Source organism: Drosophila virilis, chromosome 5 (genome assembly GCF_030788295.1).
Source record: "Drosophila virilis strain 15010-1051.87 chromosome 5, Dvir_AGI_RSII-ME, whole genome shotgun sequence".
Lineage (NCBI taxonomy): Eukaryota > Metazoa > Arthropoda > Insecta > Diptera > Drosophilidae > Drosophila > Drosophila virilis.
In genome coordinates, this window is record NC_091547.1 from 2648541 (window position 1) to 2671255 (window position 22715).

General features: G+C 38.7%; 2 protein-coding genes across 31 annotated transcripts in view; one reads left to right on the top strand and one right to left on the bottom strand.

The window, feature by feature from the left end:
• The window catches only part of LOC6636503 (uncharacterized), a 115942-nt gene that overhangs the window by 71689 nt on the left and 21538 nt on the right, over positions 1 to 22715 (bottom strand). The window lies entirely within an intron of this gene.
• The window catches only part of brp (ELKS/RAB6-interacting/CAST family member bruchpilot), a 45246-nt gene that overhangs the window by 16104 nt on the left and 6427 nt on the right, over positions 1 to 22715 (top strand). For 4 of the 22 annotated variants that reach the window (XM_070209940.1, XM_070209950.1, XM_070209941.1 and 1 more), the window contains 10 exons: positions 9487 to 10932; positions 14679 to 14768; positions 14842 to 15087; positions 15176 to 15664; positions 17349 to 17387; positions 18255 to 18371; positions 19258 to 19278; positions 20958 to 21140; positions 21205 to 21525; positions 22462 to 22650. In XM_070209940.1, coding sequence (XP_070066041.1) covers positions 9487 to 10932; positions 14679 to 14768; positions 14842 to 15087; positions 15176 to 15664; positions 17349 to 17387; positions 18255 to 18371; positions 19258 to 19278; positions 20958 to 21140; positions 21205 to 21525; positions 22462 to 22650 — 3141 coding nt within the window. Of the gene's footprint in view, positions 1 to 722; positions 1830 to 9486; positions 10933 to 14678; positions 14769 to 14841; positions 15088 to 15175; positions 15671 to 16088; positions 16122 to 17348; positions 17388 to 18254; positions 18372 to 19257; positions 19279 to 20957; positions 21141 to 21204; positions 21526 to 22461; positions 22651 to 22715 lie in introns of those variants that run through there. The other 18 variants (XM_070209942.1, XM_070209943.1, XM_002059780.4 and 15 more) reach the window with 18 other exon arrangements.

The following is a 22715-nucleotide window of genomic DNA, read 5'->3' on the forward strand; positions in this document are numbered from 1 at the left end:
CACGCATCAAATGCAAAGCTGGCAATGCCAAAGAAATAGCAGCAGCAGCAGCAGCAGCGGCGGCAGCAGCGACAGCTGCAGGGATAACAGTAAATCTTAAAACTTTAGCTGCTTAGCTAATTCGTGTCAGCTCACGACAAGCAGCGCTCACGACGCCGACGCCATCGCCAATCAATAAACGGCAAAGCAAACGAGTCACGCAGCTTTTGAGCGTAAAACGTAAAAGCTTTTCGCGTTAGCAACGAGCCAAAGTTGTAAAGCTTCAGCGCATGCCGAGCGCCCGATTTGGCACGAATGCAGCGCCTGTCGCCAACCACATGACGCGATTCGTATGGTTGAGCTTAGCCGAAGCCGAAGCCGAGCCGAGATGTTGCGCTCAAACGAACGAAGCTTTGCTGCTGCTGCTGCCAAACTGTCTCAATGGTCTATGGCCTCGTGGGCGCGAAAGCTTCGCTGGCGCGAACAGTTGTATACGCAACGTTTCAGCTAACAAGACACGAGACACGGACCGAGTGCAGACCACAAAAGCGCGACGCGTACGCAACGAAAAGTGTGGCAAAAAAGAATATAAATAAAATACAAAATAAAATTACTGCCAGTTGAAATAGCAAAGCAATATATATATATATACAAAATATATACACGTGTATAGTATAAAAAAAAAGTGCATTAATATATATATATATATATATATATATATATATATATAGCCAGAAATCGGTTGTGGCCGAAAACGTGGCGCGAAGCGCGTGTGTGCCACAAAATCATTGAGCAAAAAGAAAGCAAAAAGAAGAAGAAAAAAAAAATAGAATGAAAGAAAATCCTTCAAAAGGATGTAAAGCATTTCAATTTGTGCCTTTAGCTGTATATATCTAAGCCCTTTGAGGGGTGTGTGAGTGTGAATTAAATTAAATAAATTTAAATTAAAGTTTAATCAAATAATCTTATTAATAAAAGAGCAAAAGTGCACTATCTATATTAAAAGCTAGCCTCTGCAGGAGCGCAGCAGCAGCAGCAGCAGCAGCAAAGGCAGCGCATAAAATCAATATTTTTGTTTAAGCAGCCAAAAAAAATCTGCGACACCAGCAGCAGCAGCAGCAGCAACATTAACTAGCAACAACAACAACAACAACAAACAACGAAAGCAGCAGCAGCAGCATCATTTTTCTGCTCAAAGCCAGCGTTGACGTCGCCGTCGCCGTCGTCGTCGTCGTCGCCCGCTTAGCATCTTGGGCTGTGTTTTTATAATATATATACATATACACACACAAAGCGACTGTGTGCCTGTGCGTGTGTGTGTGTGAGCAGCAGTTAACATTAAGCAGGCAGCGCTAAGAAGCAGGAAACAGACAGCAACAAAAAAAAAACAGCAGCAGCAGAGGCAGCGGCAGAGGCCAAGCGGCTGCAGTAACAAGGAAGTCGCTGCTAGCGGTTTATTATTGTATTACTTAACAGACACACACACACACACACACACACACACACATACACACATACACACAGACGTACGCACATGGTGCCTAGTCGCACACCTGCGCACAACCTGACGCCAACTCAAATTACATAAATAGCAATAAGGCCCCCAACCCTCAACCGGAAAGGCCGACACAGTACAACGAACTGCAGCTGCAGCACATTTGCACATTTGCCTAACAGCAGCAGCAGCAGCAGCAGCAACTGCAAAAACAACGAACCCAACAACAACAACAACAACAACAACAACAGCAATAGCAGCAACAACAGCAACAACAACGAGAACAACGATATTTTAAAGTTCAGGCACAGAGCAAAGCCACAAACCTATGGACAATGCCTATGTCTACTATAAGGTACTGTAGTTGACAGCAACAGCAAGAACAACGCTCAGCAATCACCACAATCGTTACAGTCAGTCAGTCAGTCAGTCAGTCAATCAATCAGCCATCAAATCAACTTCAATCAACAGCAAACAACAACAACAACTGAGTAACAAAACGTCAACTTCATCTATAGCAGACACACTCACGGACACACATCTAGCTCTACATCAAACTCTTTTGTCATTACATCAAGCATCAATCACATGTCACATCAATCGCTGCACACTTTTAAAAGTCCCTCAACAAAACTGGCAAACTGCAAATGTCTCAGAAAAGAATATATATTACACAAATACCGCATACGCGAATACCCTCACGCATAGCGCTGCCCCTGACAACCCTCAACCCCCAACCCCCAACCCCCCACCATGATAATGTCCTAAACAAATTGGCCTTCAATCAAAAAAGCAACAGCAGTTACGCCTGCATAATCTAGGCGAGGCGTAAAAAGAGAGAAAGAGAGACGGTCGCGCAGGCAAATGCAACCCTGTGCAAAACAAGCTAAGTTATTTTGCTGAGAGATACCCCTTAAAAAGGGTATTCTTGCCTAAGAGAAGAGCCCACCTACACACGCTAAGACTTACAAATTTACTATTTTTATTTATTATTTTATCTGTTCTTAATTTTATAAGCATTTTATATAGCTACAAGCGATCAGGCTTTGCTAAGCCCGCACTAGAATTTGATGCAGTAATCCCTATTAATACTACCCAAAAACGAATATTAATACTTTATAGTCTCGAAATAGCCTGCCTTTTCTTTCAGCCTAAGACACCCCTTTCCAACAAAACTTTTCGTCTAGGGTATGGGTCATATAAACGTAAAACCAGCCGCTGCTGCATTTCCGAATGTTCTGGATTGCTTAGGGGGCAATTTCGGCTTAAACAATTATTTTCAAGTTTCTTTATTTTTGGTTTTTTTGTAGTGCATGTGCAGCCAAGTTAATGTCTTGGCCAGGCGCCACCCTCAGCCCCACTCACGCACACTCACACACACACACACACACACACACACACACACACACACACACACACACACACACGCAGACTCAGAGCTGGAAGCATTAAAGTTGAGTTTTCTTGGGGCGGTAAATTGTGTTTCAATTTGTGGCCACAGAAAAAAAAGCATAGCATACTTTTATGCTAATCGAGTCGTAAAGCGATAAGAGCCAAAGAGTCGCCTGTGTGTGTGCGTGTGCGTGTGTTGGTGTGTTGATTATGGGCATGGTTAACTGTGTGCGGTGCCTTTTAAAGGTCACCATGCGTAATTAGTGAAATTTGGCATCGAGGCTCAACAAATGAACGAATGAATGTGGAAACGAATGAGCTCAAGTGCAGCCCATAGACACACACGCACACACACACTCACAGAGTGTGCCTATTCAAAATGAGAAACGTGCAGACATGCACGACACGACAGACAACAATGCAAGTTTGTTCGTGTCCGTGACGTGCGACCATCCGCTCATTAGCAAAAAAGCCCCCAACGCGTGCCGCAATTGTTCTAAATGCGACAGACACAACCGAATGCCTGTAGTTGTATGCTTATGTGAGTGTGTGTGTCTGTGTATGTGTTAATGAGCGCGTAACGAGACTGCACGACACCTAGAGATACTCAGTGTGAGCCCAAAACCAGGTGTCAGATTGTTTAGGCCGATGCAAATTGAAATGCTTACTAAAAAATTTGGCATTAGGGAGGTAAATTACAATAAAGTGGGAGTTTGAACCAGCGACTTTTTACTTGCCAGTTCAACGCTCAGATTAACAGACCTTACTAAGGTTGCCGTCATATTAAAAACCAGAACTCTACAGATTTGTTTTAATTTTCTCTACGCACAGTATCAAAAACGAATGCATAAAGTGTTTTTCAGTTGTATTCCCGCAAAACGTTATTTACAGGGTATACCCGAACAGCTCAAAAGGGGTGAATGCCAACGCACCGAATGCTCTGCACTTCATAAACAACACTTGAAATACTTTTCTTTTCTTTTCTTTCCTTTTTATTTTTTTATTTTTGTGTCTACAGAGACAAAGCCCGCTGCATCCGCACGTGCGTGAGATGCGACAGCAAGGAAATGTAGACAGCGGCAAGGGGCTAGGGTATAAATGGGGCACAGCTCAAATGAGGCTTAGTCTGGCCTTGCGCACACACACACTCACACACTCACACACTGCACACATGCATATAAACTCTCACACACTCGAAACGTGATGATTTGTGATAATTACAAAGCGCAGAGCTGCAATTGCAACTTGTGCTCTGCCCCAAAACCAAATATATCACTTGCCAAATGGCATGGGCGTGGCAACGTCTCTCAACGGTCATGCCTTGTTGACATGGGGGGTGGGGGGGTGAGTAGGCTGGGGAGGAGTGTAGGGCGGTTGGTTTTGCGCTTACGTCGAGTCATAAAAAAGTCTGCGCCTTGTTTGAATGCGTGTTTTACAATATCATTTTATGTGTTGGTTTTTTTTTTTTCATTTTTAATTTCATGATTTGAGCAAAACACGCAGCCAACCAAAATAGCAAACGGAAGAGGCACACCACACACACACACACATACACACACACGAACACTCCTCAACATTGTGTACTTTGGCACTTAACACACTTATTGTTGGGCACTTTTTCATCTTCTATTTTGCCGCTGCCTCCGGCCTTTGCTACTCGCTTCATTTTCATTTGGGTTTGCATTTGCCTTTTTCTTTTCTTTTTAACTTTTCTGCTGCTTCTTCTACTTCGACATTTTCTTTTCGCTTTTCATTTTCTTTGGCTTTGGCTTTGTCTTTGTGTTTCATTTCATTTGTATTCAGCGACGCCCCCTTGTCTGGCCGCAGAGTGCGCCGCAGCCTGCCATCTCCCCACAATCCCCCTCCCTCCCCTCTGTACAGTGAGTCTACGTTATTGTGTTCTCTGTACACACGCACACAGATGTATACAACTAAACCCACACACATAAACACCCACAAACAGCACTCAGTTAAGCATTGCGACACACATGACGTATACGTAATAACCTTGTAACCAAAATGTTGTTATTTTGGGCCACATTTCTGTGAGTGTATGTGTGTGTGTCGTTCTTTACTTTGCTCTTTGTATGTATGTGTGTGTGAGCTACAGTTCTTGGCATGATTTTAAGTGTGCGAGCGTTTTTACCTAGCTCACCTGCTCTCTCTCTCATTTGCGCCTCTCTCTCTCTCTCTCTCGCCCTATCCTTAAATGCTGTGTGTGGGCTGGCATAATTTCTAAATTTATACTTTAAATTCGCATTCTAAAACGCGGCCTTTATTAAATGTAATACCTTACACACAGACACACACACACACACACATACACACACTTTATTATGTGATTCTTCTTAAATGTTGGTGTTCATTGTCGTCGTGTGTTTCAAATTATATGTTTTTCTTTATATATTGTTCGTACATTTTACTTGAAGTACTTTTTATACACACACACACACACACACTCATACAAATTTCACAATTTTAACAACAAACGGCAGTTCTTGTCCGTGTTACACATTTTGATTCATTTAAAATGATAATTCACTCCTAATAACAAATTTATGTGTAGTTCTTGTTCAATTAGCACAGCAAAGTGTTTTTATTTTTTCAACATATTTATTATCAACATTTTAGAATGCGTTTTGCAATACCCGAGAATCTGCTTGTCCTACTCAAAATATTCACCGACTTTACAAGACAGTCAAAAAAAAAACTAAAATTAGACCAACTTTTACGCATTCATTTACATGAAGTATTGCATAAAAGAACCTGAATGCAGAGCACAGCTATGGAATTTTTTCCCGGAGTAACTTGGATTTTGATAGTTCGATCTTAATGAACAAAATGTTGGCAAATACCAAAGCCCAAGACTTTTCCCTTAGAAACGTTGGCGTAGAATGGGGAAAGATATCCAATAGAGACTCCCAAGAGACTCGGCATACAAAATGTTCATCTTTGAGTTAGGCTTGAAAAACAAGATATCGATATATATCGATTTCATGCGATCGGGCTGGATTATATAAAAAGGAACGCGATTTAAATTAGTTTCATAAATAAAATAAAATCAAACTGCACATCAAATTTGTTGTTTAGGTAAAAAAAAAAATCCAAATCAGTTGCTCAAGAAAATGCTTAAGAAAATTTAATTTCCGCTGCGTTTGTTGTTTAAGTTCACGCCTAAACTTAAATTAATCAGATTTTATATATTCTACGCCCAATTTCCTTTACTTAACTTAGTGCTACATTCAATCAAATTGAACTGCATTTATTTGATTCGTAATTCATAACACACATTTTTTTTTTATTAATAAAACCAGTTAAATTTGTTATTAGCTTGTACGGAACGCTGTTTGAATTTTTCAATTCCTTATTTTTCTTGCTGTTACATAATCAAAAAGTAATATATTTATATATATATATATATTTTTTTATATATATATATGCCTAAATACACAAACACAAAGCAATCTAAACAATGACAACCAAAAACCAAACAAAACAAAACTAAAAACAAAAATTATATAAAAATATTAAAAACAATTTAAAAGTAAAATCTTAAAATTATTTAAAGCAATCAAATGATTAATTAGTGAACTGTGTGATTTATTTTTAGCATACAAGAATAATTCTTTTGTCATTTTATTGCCAAAAGATGCCGATTTTTTCACGAAACTTATCGATTGTAATGGCTCCAATAATTGGCTTTTTTATATATGCAAAAACAAACAAAAACAAAACAAAAAAAAAAAAAACACAAAAAGAAAAGAAAAAAAATAACAATAAAAAGTTACAGAAAAGCAAACAATATCGAACACTTTAAAAGTTGAAAGCAAACGCTTTTGAAAGCGAGTTACTTGTATTTGTTTTCAGAATTGATCATTTTTCTATAAAATAAAACATATTTTGTTGTTGTTCTAAAAGCAAGCACAAAACGAAGCAAAAACAATAGAATATGCAAAAGACAACAAAAAACAAAATATAAAAAAAAAAGGTTCCAAAAAACAAAAACTAAACCAAAAAGAAAATTCATTTAACCAAAAAAAAAAATTAACAAATTTTTATATCGTATGCAACTATTTACAATATGCTTTTGTAATATTTTCGCACCCATAAAAAAAGAGAAAAAAAGAACACAATTAGAGTACTACAAAGGAAAAAACAAACAACAAAAAAGTCAAAAGCTAGACGGGCTCTAAAAAAAAAGAAGAATGAGAAACAGAATGTAGGCAAGGAATTCACTGACAAATCTCTTTGACGATAAAATGATAAAACAATTATGACGTGTATATACCACATACAAATACGTACCTATCTATACCTATATACCTATACCTATACCTATACCTATTACATATATATATATATATATATATATATATATCTATACATGAATATACATATATATGCATATATAACACACTTTCTATCTCTCTGTCGCTCTATTCGTAACGATAATCAGCATATATATATATATATATATATATATATATATATATATATATAAATATATATATATGTATATTTATGTATATATCTATATATGCATATAATTATATATATTATCTACTCAAGTATGTTGTTTTTATTGCGTTAATTTGCTTACCAAATTGTGCGCCACACGTGCACAACAACAACAACAACAACAACTACAACAACAAGAACAAGAACAAAGAACGTGCCTCCTCTTCAACCACACCTCCCTCCCGCCCTACGACTGGCCGCCTGTTGCAGCTACTTACATTAACAACAAACATTAAAAAAATGTATTACTTTTTGGTTTTGTATATAAAAATTGACTCCAAAAACGAAATTTGAAACCAACGCAGACCAAAAGCAACCAACAAGTCACTCACAAAACTAACACTCGTTGGGTTCTAGCACACTCACAGACTACCACACACACTCTCACACACACACACTCACACACAGCAGCCACAACACACAGCATTTCATTTGAAACTCAGTCGCAAGCCCAGAAACTTGCGCTCAAATTCAATAAAAACAAAAACAACCATCTCTCTCTCTATCCCACTCTCTGTCTCTCTCTCTCTCTCTCTCTATCTGTCTTACTCACACTCACTCCGTCTTACACTATTGCTGTCTCTTTTTTAACCTCTCTCTATCTGTCTAACAGTCTCTGTCTTTGTCACACTCACTGTCTGTCTAAAAAACAAAAACTCTATTCAATTACTTAACTATATATGATATATACTATATATTTATATATGTATATGTATATATATATTTTGTTTTTCACATAAAAAACAACAACTGAACACACAAAAATATGCATATATATATATACAAATATACAAAAAATAAACAAAACATATACAGAAACAATTGTTTACAATATACTTTTGCACGTTATTTCTATAATGCATCTGAACTATATATTGTTATAAGTAATTTATGTTTCTTTCCTGCGTACAAGCAACTACCCAGAAAAAAAATACTAAAAAATGAATACAAGAATATACCAAACTCAATATACCGATATACCAACAAAATATACCAACAACGAAATCAGAATCCAAGCGCATTTGTATGCCTCTCGTCAAACATGTCGTATACGCAATATTCACTAACCAACCAAACAAATCAAACACACACACACCCACGCCCACTATGAACAGTTGTGGGCGTAATGCACGTGAGCGTGTGCCTGACACAAACACACATACTTACACACACACACATACACAGCGACCCAGCCGCGTGGCTCTCTTGCAAAATGTGAGACACATTTCATGTTGCCCGCCCCCCCTCAAGCCCTCCACCACACTCTATATCTATACAACCGACCCCCTTGTTGAACTTTTAGGTGCAGCTTGCCAAAAATAAATATTAATTAAACAAAAGAAAGAACACACACAAGTCTGTAAGAGCGTAAGAAATGCTTAACCGCAAATGAACGAGAGTTCACAGAAAGAAGAACAATTAATTCTATTACAAAACCTTATTGTAAATTAAGCGCAAAGAGAAAAAGTGTTGAATTAAGTAAACAAAAACAAAAAACTTGTAGAAAAACAACAAAAGTCAGAAGCAGAAGTAAATGAAAACCTTAAATTTTACGTACAAATATGGGGCCAAAATAGTCCGTAAGTGTTCGGGCAAAAATCGCTTTGGTTAAAATGTACAAAAAACACAAACATAAAGAATCACTTGTTGTTAACATAATAATAATATATATATACTATATACCAATTTAGACATATATATTAACTAACTACAAAAGTGCCTTGATTGTAGCAAAACTTATGTGAGGAACAGCGCAACAATAAATAATAATATCAATAGCAAAAATAATAATTAAAATAAAAATAAATTTATTAATAATAATAACAGTAAAAATGTAGCTCAAAAAATCTACCAATTACACCAAAAACTAAAACAAACAAACAACACAAAAATAAACCAATAATAAAAAAATATACAAAATGAAATAACAAAAAATACCAAAAAATAAAAACAAATATTTCTGAAATTAAACCAAATCCTACAAGAAAAAAAAAACAACACAAAACAAGTTTTGCAAAAAAAAAAAAAAAAACCGTTTCAGTTACAGTTAGAGCAACACGAGAAACACACAAGAAACCAATTTGAAATCGCCCCCATTTCAGATGTACAATAACTTCACGGGCGGAAGCGGAAGCCCCCCACTGCCCGATATCATTGGACAATATTACGGACCAGTCACAGCCGGCGGCTACGGTGGACCGGGCGTCACAACAACCTCGCTCAACGGCGGCTATGGCAATGCCTATGAACTGTACGGGCCAAGCAGTTCGACAGGCTATTTGTATGATCCACAGGCAGCAGCTGCCGCTGCTGCCGCCGCCGCCGCCGCTGCCGCTGCACAGATCTACGGACAGCAGACATCGCCGATACGGAGGAGACGTTACAGCATTGCCGGTCTGCCATCGGCGACCATGTACAACGATGTCTACGGTTATCCGGCGCCAACGTTGCAACAGACTAGCTCCTCGAACATTGTCAATCTGCTGAACGAGGCAAACAAATCGATATCGCGCTCATCACAGATCCTGAACTTGAGCCACCAGGCCAGACAGCTGGGCGGTGGTCAGTGCCAGCAACAGCAGGTGGTAACAACACCGTTGTCCGGCCGTGTGGTATCCAGTTATCCGACGCTGCATGCGGGCGATTATTCGCCGCCGTATCTAAACGATAACCTGCTGCAAATGTCGACGAGCTTCTCATCCCAGCCCAATATGTACTTCCAGCCGCAGCAGCCGACGCAGCTGACGGCCGCACAAAGTGCCGCTGCGGCGGCTGCACGACTGCGACCCGCCTACTCCGTATCGAATCTTGTCGGTGGCTATTTGCCAGCCAGCTGCAAGTACGGTGCAACGGGTTACGCGAATCCCTATCAGAGCGATCTAACCGGCTACGGCCTCGGTCTTGGTCTCGGTCTGGGTTCGGGTGCGGGTCTCGGCTCAAATCTGGGCCTGGGCCTGGGCCTGCCGGCATCGGCACAACAACGCCAGCTCATGTCACACTCACTGCATGCCTCCAATCCCGCCATAACGCAGTACTATCAGCAGCAGCATTCGATGCCACCGCCGGCCAGCTCGACGCTGGCCTACAATCTGCATCAGCAGTTCGCCGGCACTCAACAGCAGCAGCAGCAGCAACAGCAGCAGCAGGCGGCACATTCGCATATACAGGCCTCGGTGCAGCAGCAGATGAACCCGCAGTATCAGTATCATGTGCATCAGCACCAGAATCATCTGCAAACCCATCCGCTGGCATCGCTGGCCAATACGAGCGGCCCATTTGGCGGTACGCTGGCGAGCAGCGCTCGAGATGTTGGCGTCGGCTACGAACCGCTGCATCATGCTTCGCATCTGGCGTCGCATCATCATTCGCATCCGCATACGCATCATCATCATCATCTAGCGGCCGGGCTGCATGCCCCACCATATTCGCACACGCATCATCAGCAGCAGCTACAACAACAACAACAACAACACCATCATCACCACCATTTGCCATACTCGAAACTAGACTTAGATTATCCGAAACTGCCGCAAGAGCATAAGCGACAAGTAAGTTTTAAATTTGACGTAGACCAGCTATCCCTAGATTCCTAGATACTACTCGATACTACTCGATACTATCCGAAACTATCCGATACTACTCAATACTCAACAGCCACATTCAAAAATATTTAAAAATTAAAACATGCCCATCAAAACGTAATCCGCAAATCGTATCTGAAACTCAGCGCATTCCAAAAAAAAAAAATAAAAACAAAAACAAAACAAAAAAAACAATCATTTAGCAACCTAACGGTTCTGTCTGTATCTTTTTATTGACTAAATGATGCATTTTACGCTTTTACCCCTCAACGCTCCCCCAAAACCCAAGTCATCCAGTCGAAAACAAAAAAACAAGCCCACGACATTTGCAGTGTGCGGTTCTCGAAGCGTATAGAACACCAAGTATTACACATACAATATATATATATATATATATAGGCCATATATGATATATATGGCTCCAGCATTAGATCTAGTTCATAAGAGAAGAAGAAGAACTATTGTTTCATGTGCCATTTTACAGTAGCGAAAGAGATTAGTGTAAAACAAATTTAAAGAGCTGTAAAGTTTACTTATTTCATAATTATTTGAAATTTAGCTTCTTGGTATTTTTTGGTATCTTATGTTGGTATTTTTTGGTATATTTTAATTATGGTATTTTTAATTAGTTTTGCATAGAGCACTCAGGGCAACTTTTCCGTAAAGAAATTGTTAAAGTCTTGTATAGTAATAAAAGAATTCGTTAGAAATTTGAAACACTTTGCTCTTGACTCTCAAAAGTAAAAAGACTGTAAATAAAAAAATATATATATATAAAAAGAGAAGAAGAACAACAAAAAGTGAAACTAAATGATATTTACTCATAAAATATATAAATCATTTATACAATATAGTTATAAAATACAAATGCAAGAGAAGAGAAAAAAGAAACTGTAATGAATATTAAGAGAAAATTTACTTTAAATTATTTGGTATATAGCCCAAGACTCGTATGTGTTAAGTTATGCGAGAGGTTTGACAGAAAGTTATAATTAAATGAATACCTAATAAGTACCCGTACTCACACATGTACTCGTACTCCAACGAGTACTCTTACCCGTACTCATACTTAGTCTTATACAGATATAGAAAAATTGTTAATGCAACTCTGCCCCTCTCTCTCTCTCTCTCTCTCTCTCTATCTAATTGACCTTGCTCCCCCTATCTCTCTCTCTCTTTCTCTGAAGTGTAGCAAATACTTAATCCTAAATACATGTATATCTAAAGTATGTATAAGTGAAGTTGGCATAGTAAGAACCTAATCCCTTCCACTCTAGCCAAGGCGCCTCTATACCCAACCTACTAACTACCTAACTAGCAAATTACCTAACCTAGAATTCCAGAATCTAAAGAACCGTACGTATATTTGCATAATAGATTGTGTGTTCAATTACTTTAAACGCCAACTTGATTCGGTTCTATTTATTACGTTCGGTTCGACTCGAGCTCGGTCTGAGTCTGAGTCTGGCCGGACCCTATATACCAGTACTCGTATTACCCACTAAGTAATAGCGTGTGTGATTAGCAATGAAGGTCAATTATATGTAAAGATGAAATTTATATGCAAATCCAGAGACGGGTGCAATACAAAGAAAGAAAACAAAAAAAAAAAACAAATGAAAATGGTGTGAATTATGATGATATATATATATATATATGGAAAATGTCACGGAAAGCTGGGTATATAAATATATATTAACATCTGGCAATGTGTTTAACACAGCATTTGGTTGCAGTTGAATAAAAGTGAAAAAAAAAGAAAGTAAAACAGAAAAACGAAAGATATGAATCGAAAAGCAAAAACGAACGAAGCATTCAAAATGTGTCTATGCGAATATTTTACAAAAAAAAATAAATAAAAATAAATGGTATTATGTAACATGTACTAAAAGTTCTTATACTATATTTGAAACTAACACTACTTAGTATTCCAAACTGAACGTTTATATTATACTTATACATCAATATATATATATATACTATATACACATATACTTATATATTTAATTGCCAATACATACATACACATGTACATGTATCTAGGTGCTTTTTATTACAAACTTTGATTCGTCTTCAACTAAAACAAAATCTCCTCTATGCAAATTGTTCGGCTTTGAAATTGCGTTCAAAAAAGAAAAAAAAAATGAAGATATATAGACATTTTTTTCGACTTTTTTCGAATAGTATTTTTCTTAAAGAAAGTATAACCCATTTGTTATAGCCTAGTACGTAGTGTAATCAAAAACCGGAGTTACTCTAATTTGTCGTATATAGCATATAGATATATATACACACACATATATATATTTATTGTAGTTGAGCGCCCCAGCGAAACTAGTTTGTTGTGGGCGTGTTTGGTTTTTAGGAGGCGGGCTTTTGCGTATACAATACGCTGTGCGCCCCGAAACGAGCAATAAAAACTTGCGTTGTGTTCAGTAGAGGACTTTAACTAAACCTAACCTTAAATTTCTTAATGCTAACATCTGATTTCGTATAGCCCAACCCAAGCAAAGTGTAATCGCGCTCTCTCTAATCATAAGAAAGGATAATAAGCTTAACACTAGCCAATTGAAAGCATTTATGGCAGCAGTTGCTGTCCGTGTAAAGGACATACTTAAAAAACAAATACAAAAAGAAAGAATAAACAAGAAGATAAACACATTCGCATACATGTATGTAGTTAACTATGCTAACAGCTAATAACTATACTTAAATAGTTAGTTAAACTGTTTTATCTTTTTTGTTTTTTTCTGACTTTCGTTTGGGTTCCATTTCTTTGTGAAGCGTGAAGTAAATCAATAAGCAGGCATTTACTTATAATATGATATTATGTAACAAAATGATGAGTCATGATCTTGAGAACTTGCAAATATTTATACTTATTAAATACGTATACATGCATAAACAATATATTATATATATATACAAGTATATATATATATATATACCTAATTAATTACTACTCCAGCGATATACTATATATATTATATATATTTATACACTGATTTGTATTTGTAAACCTAATTAAGATATATTACTTCAGACTTAATTCAAAACTAATTCTTGAGCTCGAACTCGAAACGAATTCTGTTAAACTTAAAACCTAACTCTTAAGCATTATAAATGAAATTTTCGAAAGCAAACAATAAAAAATTTAACATGCGACAACCGAATGGATAAGCTATGCCTAACGTCTAGCACCAGGTTAACAGTATTAACCAGCTATAATGACCCCCCACCCGCCACCACCTCCCCCTAACACCGTCTCTTTAACAAACCCTGTCTATTACACACACACAAACACACACACACAGCCATACACTCTGACACATTTGACCCTCGGCTCTGAAGTGGGGCAATGACTTTAGCCAGCCATATTTTACATTCTCTCACATTTGCTCGCCACGCCCACACGCCCAGAAGCCCACTCACCGTACCCTTTCGCTCATATATATACATACATGCGAATCATAATCAAAAACACATTGCACCAAGCGTATCTTTGACACAACCAAAAAATACTGCAAAAATACTGAAAATACTATAAAAATACTACAAAATAATACTGCAAGAAAAAAAACTAATCATTTTGTAGGCAAGGCAGCTGCGTTTGCATATGCTTTGCAGTTGTGATGCAATTTTAAAATCTGGTATGTCTTGTATCTTATCCTCTTCCACCCATAATCCACCCGAAACAAAACAAATCCGCGCAGTTGGACGAATTCCGTCTTGAAATACAAAGAAGGGATCAAGAGATCTTGGCGATGGCGGCCAAAATGAAAACGCTCGAGGAGCAGCATCAGGTAATTGGCGCAATTGCGCGAATCCAAAAACAGTTCAATTGTTCCATGCACAGTAAAAAATAACTTTCGTTAGGACTATCAGCGGCACATAGCGGTGCTCAAGGAGTCGCTATGTGCCAAAGAGGAGCACTACAATATGCTGCAGACGGACGTTGAGGAGATGCGCGCCCGGCTCGAGGAGAAGAATCGGCTCATCGAGAAGAAGACCCAGGGCACACTGCACACTGTCCAGGAGCGAAATCGTTTGACCAGCGAGCTAACCGAGCTCAAGGATCACATGGACATTAAGGATCGCAAGATCAGTGTGCTGCAGCGCAAGGTCAGAGCCAAATACAGCAGCAGCAGCAGCAGACAATCATACAAATCATGCCTTATCTACACACACAAACACACACACACCTCCACAGATTGAGAACCTGGAGGATCTGCTGAAGGAGAAGGATAACCAGGTGGACATGGCCCGTGCTCGACTCTCCGCCATGCAGGCCCACCACAGCAGCTCCGAGGGCGCACTCACCAGCCTGGAGGAGGCCATCGGCGACAAGGAGAAGCAAATGGCGCAGCTGCGCGAGCAAAGGGATCGCGCCGAGCACGAAAAGCAGGAGGAGCGCGATCTGCATGAACGCGAGGTGGCCGACTACAAAATGAAGCTGCGCGCCGCCGAAAGCGATTTGGAGAAGCTGCAAACGCGTCTAGAACGTGCTGTCAACGAGCGCGAACGGCTCGAGATCAAGCTGGAGGCATCGCAAAGCGAACTGGGCAAATCGAAGGCGGAACTGGAGAAGGCCACCTGCGAGATGGGACGCAGCAGCGCCGATTGGGAGTCGACAAAGCAGCGCATCGCACGTTTGGAGCTGGAGAACGAGCGGCTGAAACACGATCTGGAACGTTCGCAGGTACTCGTGCATTATGACCGGTTCCCTCGGCTCGACTATAACCTCATATATCACATATCATGCATATATATCTAGTATAAAGCCTATGTACCGAATGTGTTCCTCTGTGTACATATAATTATATATATATATATATATATATGCGAACTTAATTACTATTCAAATATCTAATTATCGATAGCTATAACGATAACGATAACTTATCTTAATCAATATTCTTACAATTACTATAAATATTTGCCTCTATGTGTGCCTATATATTTACATGTACACTTACAACAACAACAACAACTTTGTACTACAACTACAACAACATTTCGCATCCCAACAACAACAACTACAACTTTATCACTCTACCATATATATATATATATATGTTTATATGAATAACCGATACATTAACCAACAACAAAAATCAAAATAGATGCAGCTAGAAGAACAGACCACACTACACAAAGTAAGCCTATTGCCAAAACCTACCTACCCAACTACTTTTAGTGCCTAAGTTGTGCTCGTTTCTCGTAGTGCTCACATCTTTTACTAAAAAAAACCACCCAGTAGCAATACACTTTAGTTACTAGTTACTAACAAGCATTTTGCAGCATCTAGAGCCAGCAGTTTTTCTGTTTCTTTTTTAGTTTCAATTTATAGATTAAACCACATGCAAAGGGCAATCCTTAAGACTTCATCATGAGAGCAAAAGCTTTTTAACATCAATCAATCAATCAGTCGCTCAGCAGGAATAATGATCAGGAATTGATCAACTCAGCTTTCTTACATTGTCTGGTACTCTGTACTTCATCAATCAATTAATTTCCTAGCCTATTCGGTATTGTGCGTGTATTATGTGCTTCATCAATCAGTCAATCAATTAGTCAGAAGAAACTACTTGTTTAGTTCATACATCAGTTATAGATGTGCGTGGTTAGTCAATTAATTTGTGAGTAGATTAACAATCAATCAGTCATTCAGTATGTTTATACATCAACTATAATTTCTGCTTTCTTACACCTGCGCGGGTGTTATGTAGTTCATCAATCAATCAGTCAGTCAGTCAAAAGAAATTATGAGCATTTTAGCATGTAAACTCCTATGCGTGAATCAAGCAAGCAATCAATCATCAATCAACCCATCAATTATTCTGTCAGTTAACAGAAAACATTTTAAATATTTGATTGAAGCGTCTCAATAACTATCTATTCAAGTACTCGAAAAGTACTTAATCACATGTTGATAAACTACGCAAATGACGCAATTGCAATCGACTGAGTACTCATAAATAGTTGAATTTTAATGATAGTTTGTGCCTGTTTCAAACTGTTTGCCAACTGCAAGTTTTAGGGCCTGCCTATTTGCATAAGAAATTAGCTAGCCTCTGTAGCCAATAACCAGCGCACGCCGCACTCCCCTCTCTTTAGCCTGGTCAGCACACATAGCACAACAACAACAAGCTCCACGCACGCGCACACACACGAGCACACACGAACACACAGACAGACTTTAGCTAGTAGCAGGGTTTGATTTAATCTTGTACACTTACACGATTACAAATTGATTGTGCATAATTCAAGCGGATACAATTATCATCGCCTTTCAATTAAGTATGCATCATGCAATGTCTATTGTAAAATGATTTAATTGTTGCTGAACATGCATATTGTATCTTACTTTGCGTACTTTACAGAATGTACAAAAGTTAATGTTCGAAACGGGCAAAATATCGGTAAGTTGGCCACCAAATGGCCAGCCAATAATGTAGAACCGCAGATTTATCGATAACTCACCGATTTAGACAAACATTTATCGATATGCCAAAGCCAATGCTCGATATGAAGTATACGCCTTGTAGTCACGCTTCGTTAGGCTCTAGCTCAGGCTCATTATGTTATAAATTTGCGTTATTTTACAACACTTAAATATGCATAGCTCAAAAGTGCAGTGTTGAGTAGTGATATTAATATATTTAATATACATTAAGTTAAACGGAAGTGTAGCTTCCTTTTTTGAGGCCTTGAATTATAAGAACTCAATTTGTAAGCTTTGACCGGGGCTGCAAACCGATTTTATAACCAAACTAAATATTTAAAAAGAAATTTATTGATACGAATTTTAAAGGCTTTTAGTCGGAAATTTGAATGGCAGCATCTGAAACCCTTTTGTTGTGTTTGCAGCCCTACTTTATAAACACACACACCGATTTCTGAAGCAGTTACTTTGGTGTACACAAAACAAATGTTGAAAGCGTTAAATGCACCCATTATCAAATCCCACCCACAATATTAAAGCTTGATACAAAATCCCAAATCGAAACTCATGTTCATTAAAGCACACTTAATTGAATTTGTAGGGTATATCTAAACGAAAATACCCTTCAAAATCAGTATATAAAACCGTACACACATATTCACAAATTACGTATACGCATCGTATGCTCATTTTCAATTGCTTTGCTGCTGGACTATTTTGTTTTGCTAATGCTTCAGTTTTGTGTTGTTGTCTAACTGTTTTTCTAACTCTGTAGTTGCAACTAATACATAGATATCTCTGCCATAAACTATATACTAATTGTTATGTTTCGCGTCGCGTATAGACGACATTCGGACGCACCACAATGACCACATCCCAGGAGCTGGATCGGGCGCAGGAGCGCGCGGACAAGGCTGCCGCCGAGCTGCGGCGCACTCAGGCCGAGCTGAGAGTGACACAGGTACAGTTAATCGATCGCAAGTCCCATAAACGCTATATATACATATACAATATATACATATCTCTCTCTCTCTATATATATATATATATAAACATATTCGTATCTATATCTGTACACACACGAGTATCTGTGTGTGCTCTATTAGCTAGTTGTCTGAAAATGTTCTCGCAAAAAGTGCAAGCCAAATTTCATGTCTATGTGTGCGTGTGCTACAACAACAACAACAACAAATACTTGTTAATAATAGTTTGCACTGGCTTCGATTCATGAATGAATACTCTATACAATCTATATACTCTATACGTTTCCACTGCTACAAGGCAAACACTTTCTGAACTAAGCCACACTTTCAGCAATTGCAACAGCAACAACTACTGCAACACACACGCACACCCACATACACACACACACACACACACACACACTCACAGCCAAACATAAACACACTTTTGCACCTGCAAATCAGCGCGTCTTTGCAAAAGTTTAAATATATAAAATCTTCTGAAAATAGTTCAAATATGAAAGCAGAAACCTTTCTACAAAATATTTGAAGTTTTAAATAAAGTTCTGCTTTTTTTATGAATATTTAAACTTAATTTAATTAAAGCCGAAAACATTTGAACGAATTTTTAAGAATTCTGTAAATTGTATTCTGTAAAATCAAAAATAAACATTTTGTGCGAAAGCTAGAGAAAGTTTAGTTAAACTTTAAAATATCGGTAATGTTCTTTTAGTGCTTTTACTTAGCTTTAACGTAAAAAGTAAAAAGATACAATCATAGTTAACTATTAAAATATACTTATTGTGTTTCTTTAAAGTTGTTAAATAATGTATACTAAAACCCAAACTCTATCTAAACCGTTGTGCTTACATTCATTTTCTATAGGGCGAAACTGAAAAACGTTTTGTGAGTAAATGCTTGAAAAACAAACAAACAAACAAACAAAGATACTCGTACAAAAACCCAGAAACTAAAACATTTGACAAGATGATAGGAAATCAGTATTAAAAAAAAACAAGAATTTATCTTCTATCTAGATGTCACATGTTTTACTTACTGTACAATACTACATAGCTATATATATATATACTTGCATTGCCTAACATCATACTAACTAATCCACATAACTAAATACTTAACACATTTATATAAAACACAACATTTGTTCCACCTTGTATAAATCGCTTTGAGTCCATGTCAAATCATCTCTCATCGTTTGGATTCGAAACATTTGAGTGTTGGGTGCGTCTCCTGCATGAGTTGTGTGTATTGTCGAAAAGTTCTCCAATGGAACATCAAAACCATCTGAAAACCACAAATAACCCCACCCAAAATAACCTCCTAAAAAGCCATTCAGTGTTTACTTCTTTGAGATAGTCAAATACAAGAATTTAAGCGCTGGCGCTGAGAACGATATATTCTCTACGTCTCCTATAAAAGTCTTTAACTTTTAATTAAAGCTGGAATCTACTAGGCCCTTCTGATCTTTACCAAAAGCAAATCTGAAGTTAACTTGAACTATCAAGTAGACAAGCTCACAAACGTGAACTAAACTTATACGCTACGCAATTTAGAGCTAGATTTCTCTACACTTTCCGATATTGGCTAGATTCATTTAATATAATACCTTTTTTTCATATCACTAGCACTAACTATTAGCTTTGATATTATATGCTAAGGTCTCAATCCTAATGCCTTTTCTTGGCATTTCAAATCTCCCACGCATTAAATTGACAAACTTAAGTACAAAGTACAAGCAAATACATCAGGAATTACCCAAAGGCTTTAACTCAGGAATCGTAGATTAAGCACAGCAACATACACACACGCACACACACACTTTCTCTCTCACACACACACATAAACAACAATAACAACGCCGCGAAACCATTTTGCAACGTGACTTTGACAGCAGTTTTCGAACTGCGGGAAAGTTGCAAAACTTGCGCTTGACTTAGTTAAGCTGTTAATTAAGCGTATACACACACAGGCACACAAGCAGCACACACACACACACACAAGCAACACACTCACACGCACACTTTGCTTAACAGTCTTAAACTTAATGCTCTTAGCTTTACCTATTCACACACACACACAAACATACACGCATCCGTTTTGCACCCGAGCGCCACCTATCGTTTGCTTGAAACAGCCTCATTGCCTGCTCTCGCTCTTTCTCTGCCTCTCTCTCTCTCTCTTACTCTCGATATGCCTTTGTGCCCATTTGTCATGTGTCATCCACTGTCTATTGTGAATTCGCTTTGTGCTAAGCCTCGCAGCATACATATGAATCGCTCGTTTTAGACGCTGTTATCGTAATCGTAATCGTAATCGTATTTGTTATCGTAATTATTATAAGTACTCGTACTTGTTGTTTACCTTTGTTTTGTGTCTGACAATCGGTCAGTCAGTCAGTCAATCAGTCAGTCAACCAGTCAGTCAGTCAGTCAGACATTCATTCATTTAAGAACCATCCTCACATGCTGCCTGTAAATAATATCCGTTATCCACATCCAATTTACCCCCCGTCCGTCACATTAACTCGATAACGATAACAAAAAACCCCCAACGATAATGCGCAGTCGGATGCGGAGCGCGCACGCGAAGAGGCCGCCGCACTGCAGGAGAAGCTGGAGAAGAGCCAGGGCGAAGTGTACCGACTGAAGGCGAAGCTGGAGAATGCCCAGGGCGAGCAGGAGAGTCTGCGCCAGGAGCTGGAGAAGGCGCAGAGCGGCGTCTCGCGTATACACGCCGATCGCGATCGGGTAGGCAAACACTTTCAGCTAGTCCATAGCCCGTTCCTCTCAAAACATCCCACTCCTACGATAGGCGTTCGCCGAGGTGGAGAAGATCAAGGAGGAAATGGAGCGCACGCAGGCAACGCTGGGCAAGGCGCAGCTGCAGCACGAGAAGCTGCAAAACACGCTGGACAAGGCACAGAACGAGGTCGATCATCTGCAGGATAAACTAGACAAGGCCGGCACCGAGAATCGACGTCTGGTGCTCGAAAAGGAGAAGCTCACCTATGACTATGATAATCTCCAATCGCAGCTGGACAAGGCGCTCGGCCAGGCGGCGCGCATGCAGAAGGAACGCGAAACTCTCACGCTGGATACGGATCGCATACGCGAAAAGCTTGAGAAGACGCAGGTATGGGATGCCCCCAAGGTGCCACAACACACACAGACACGCACACCAAAGCAGAAACACACACAGAAACACACGACACAGACGCCGAGCCATGCAACACGCGTAGATCTTGTTACCTAACCTGTGCCTAAACGTTGTCTATCAAATGTTACTGTAATGTGTTGTAAATACCTGAATCCCAATACTCAACTAACACAATAATCCTCCCTTCCTTCCTCACCAACCAATTGTACATAGCTACTACTAAATATAGGTATATGGGCATTTCCGGCTAAAAAGGTTATTTTAAATTAATTGAAAATATCATCAAAAACTCATTTTGACCAAGAATAATGTTGCTAGATCGAGACGTCAAATTGCTCTAGAGGTCAAACCTTGAACAAAAGGCCAAACCTCGTGAAAATCGAACGTGATTTGACCGAGTTGTACGGGTAGGAAATGTTGGCTTATGCCTAATGAGTCTTTCGGATTACGTAACAGGCATTAGGTGTGTTACGTCATGTAACATGACTTTAACTAACGCGTTTATCATAGCAAATGTTATGTAAAACGTATCAGACGTTACGTAACACGTTACGTATTACGGAACAAACGTTACGTAACACCAAACATACATTAAGTAACATGTAACAGACGTTACGTAATACGTTACAGACGTTAAGACATACGAAGAAGCCTGATAGACAACCTGAATCTTCTATTCTCGACAATGAAGCCCTGTAAATGCCCATATACCATATAGAACATACTAAACACCATTTGCGATGCATTATACATAAATATATATATACACATATATATATATAAACATAAATCCTAAGTGTATTGCCTATCGTATATACGTATCTATCTTTCAACTATCTGCTATGTATGTATGTAACACGAACACTTTGAATACACCCATGAATACACTCAATAAAAAAAAAAAAAAAACAGATGCAGCTAGCGCGCATACAAAAGGAAAGGGATCAGTTCTCTGATGAACTGGAAACGCTCAAGGAGCGCTCGGAATCCTCCCAGACGCTGCTCATGAAGGCCGCACGAGATCGTGAGGCGATGCAAACCGATCTGGAAGTACTTAAAGAGCGCTATGAGAAATCGCATGCCATACAGCAGAAACTGCAGGTAATTTGAACCCAGAAACACACAAAGAAAAGCGAGGTACAAAACAATTGGCTCTATAAATATAT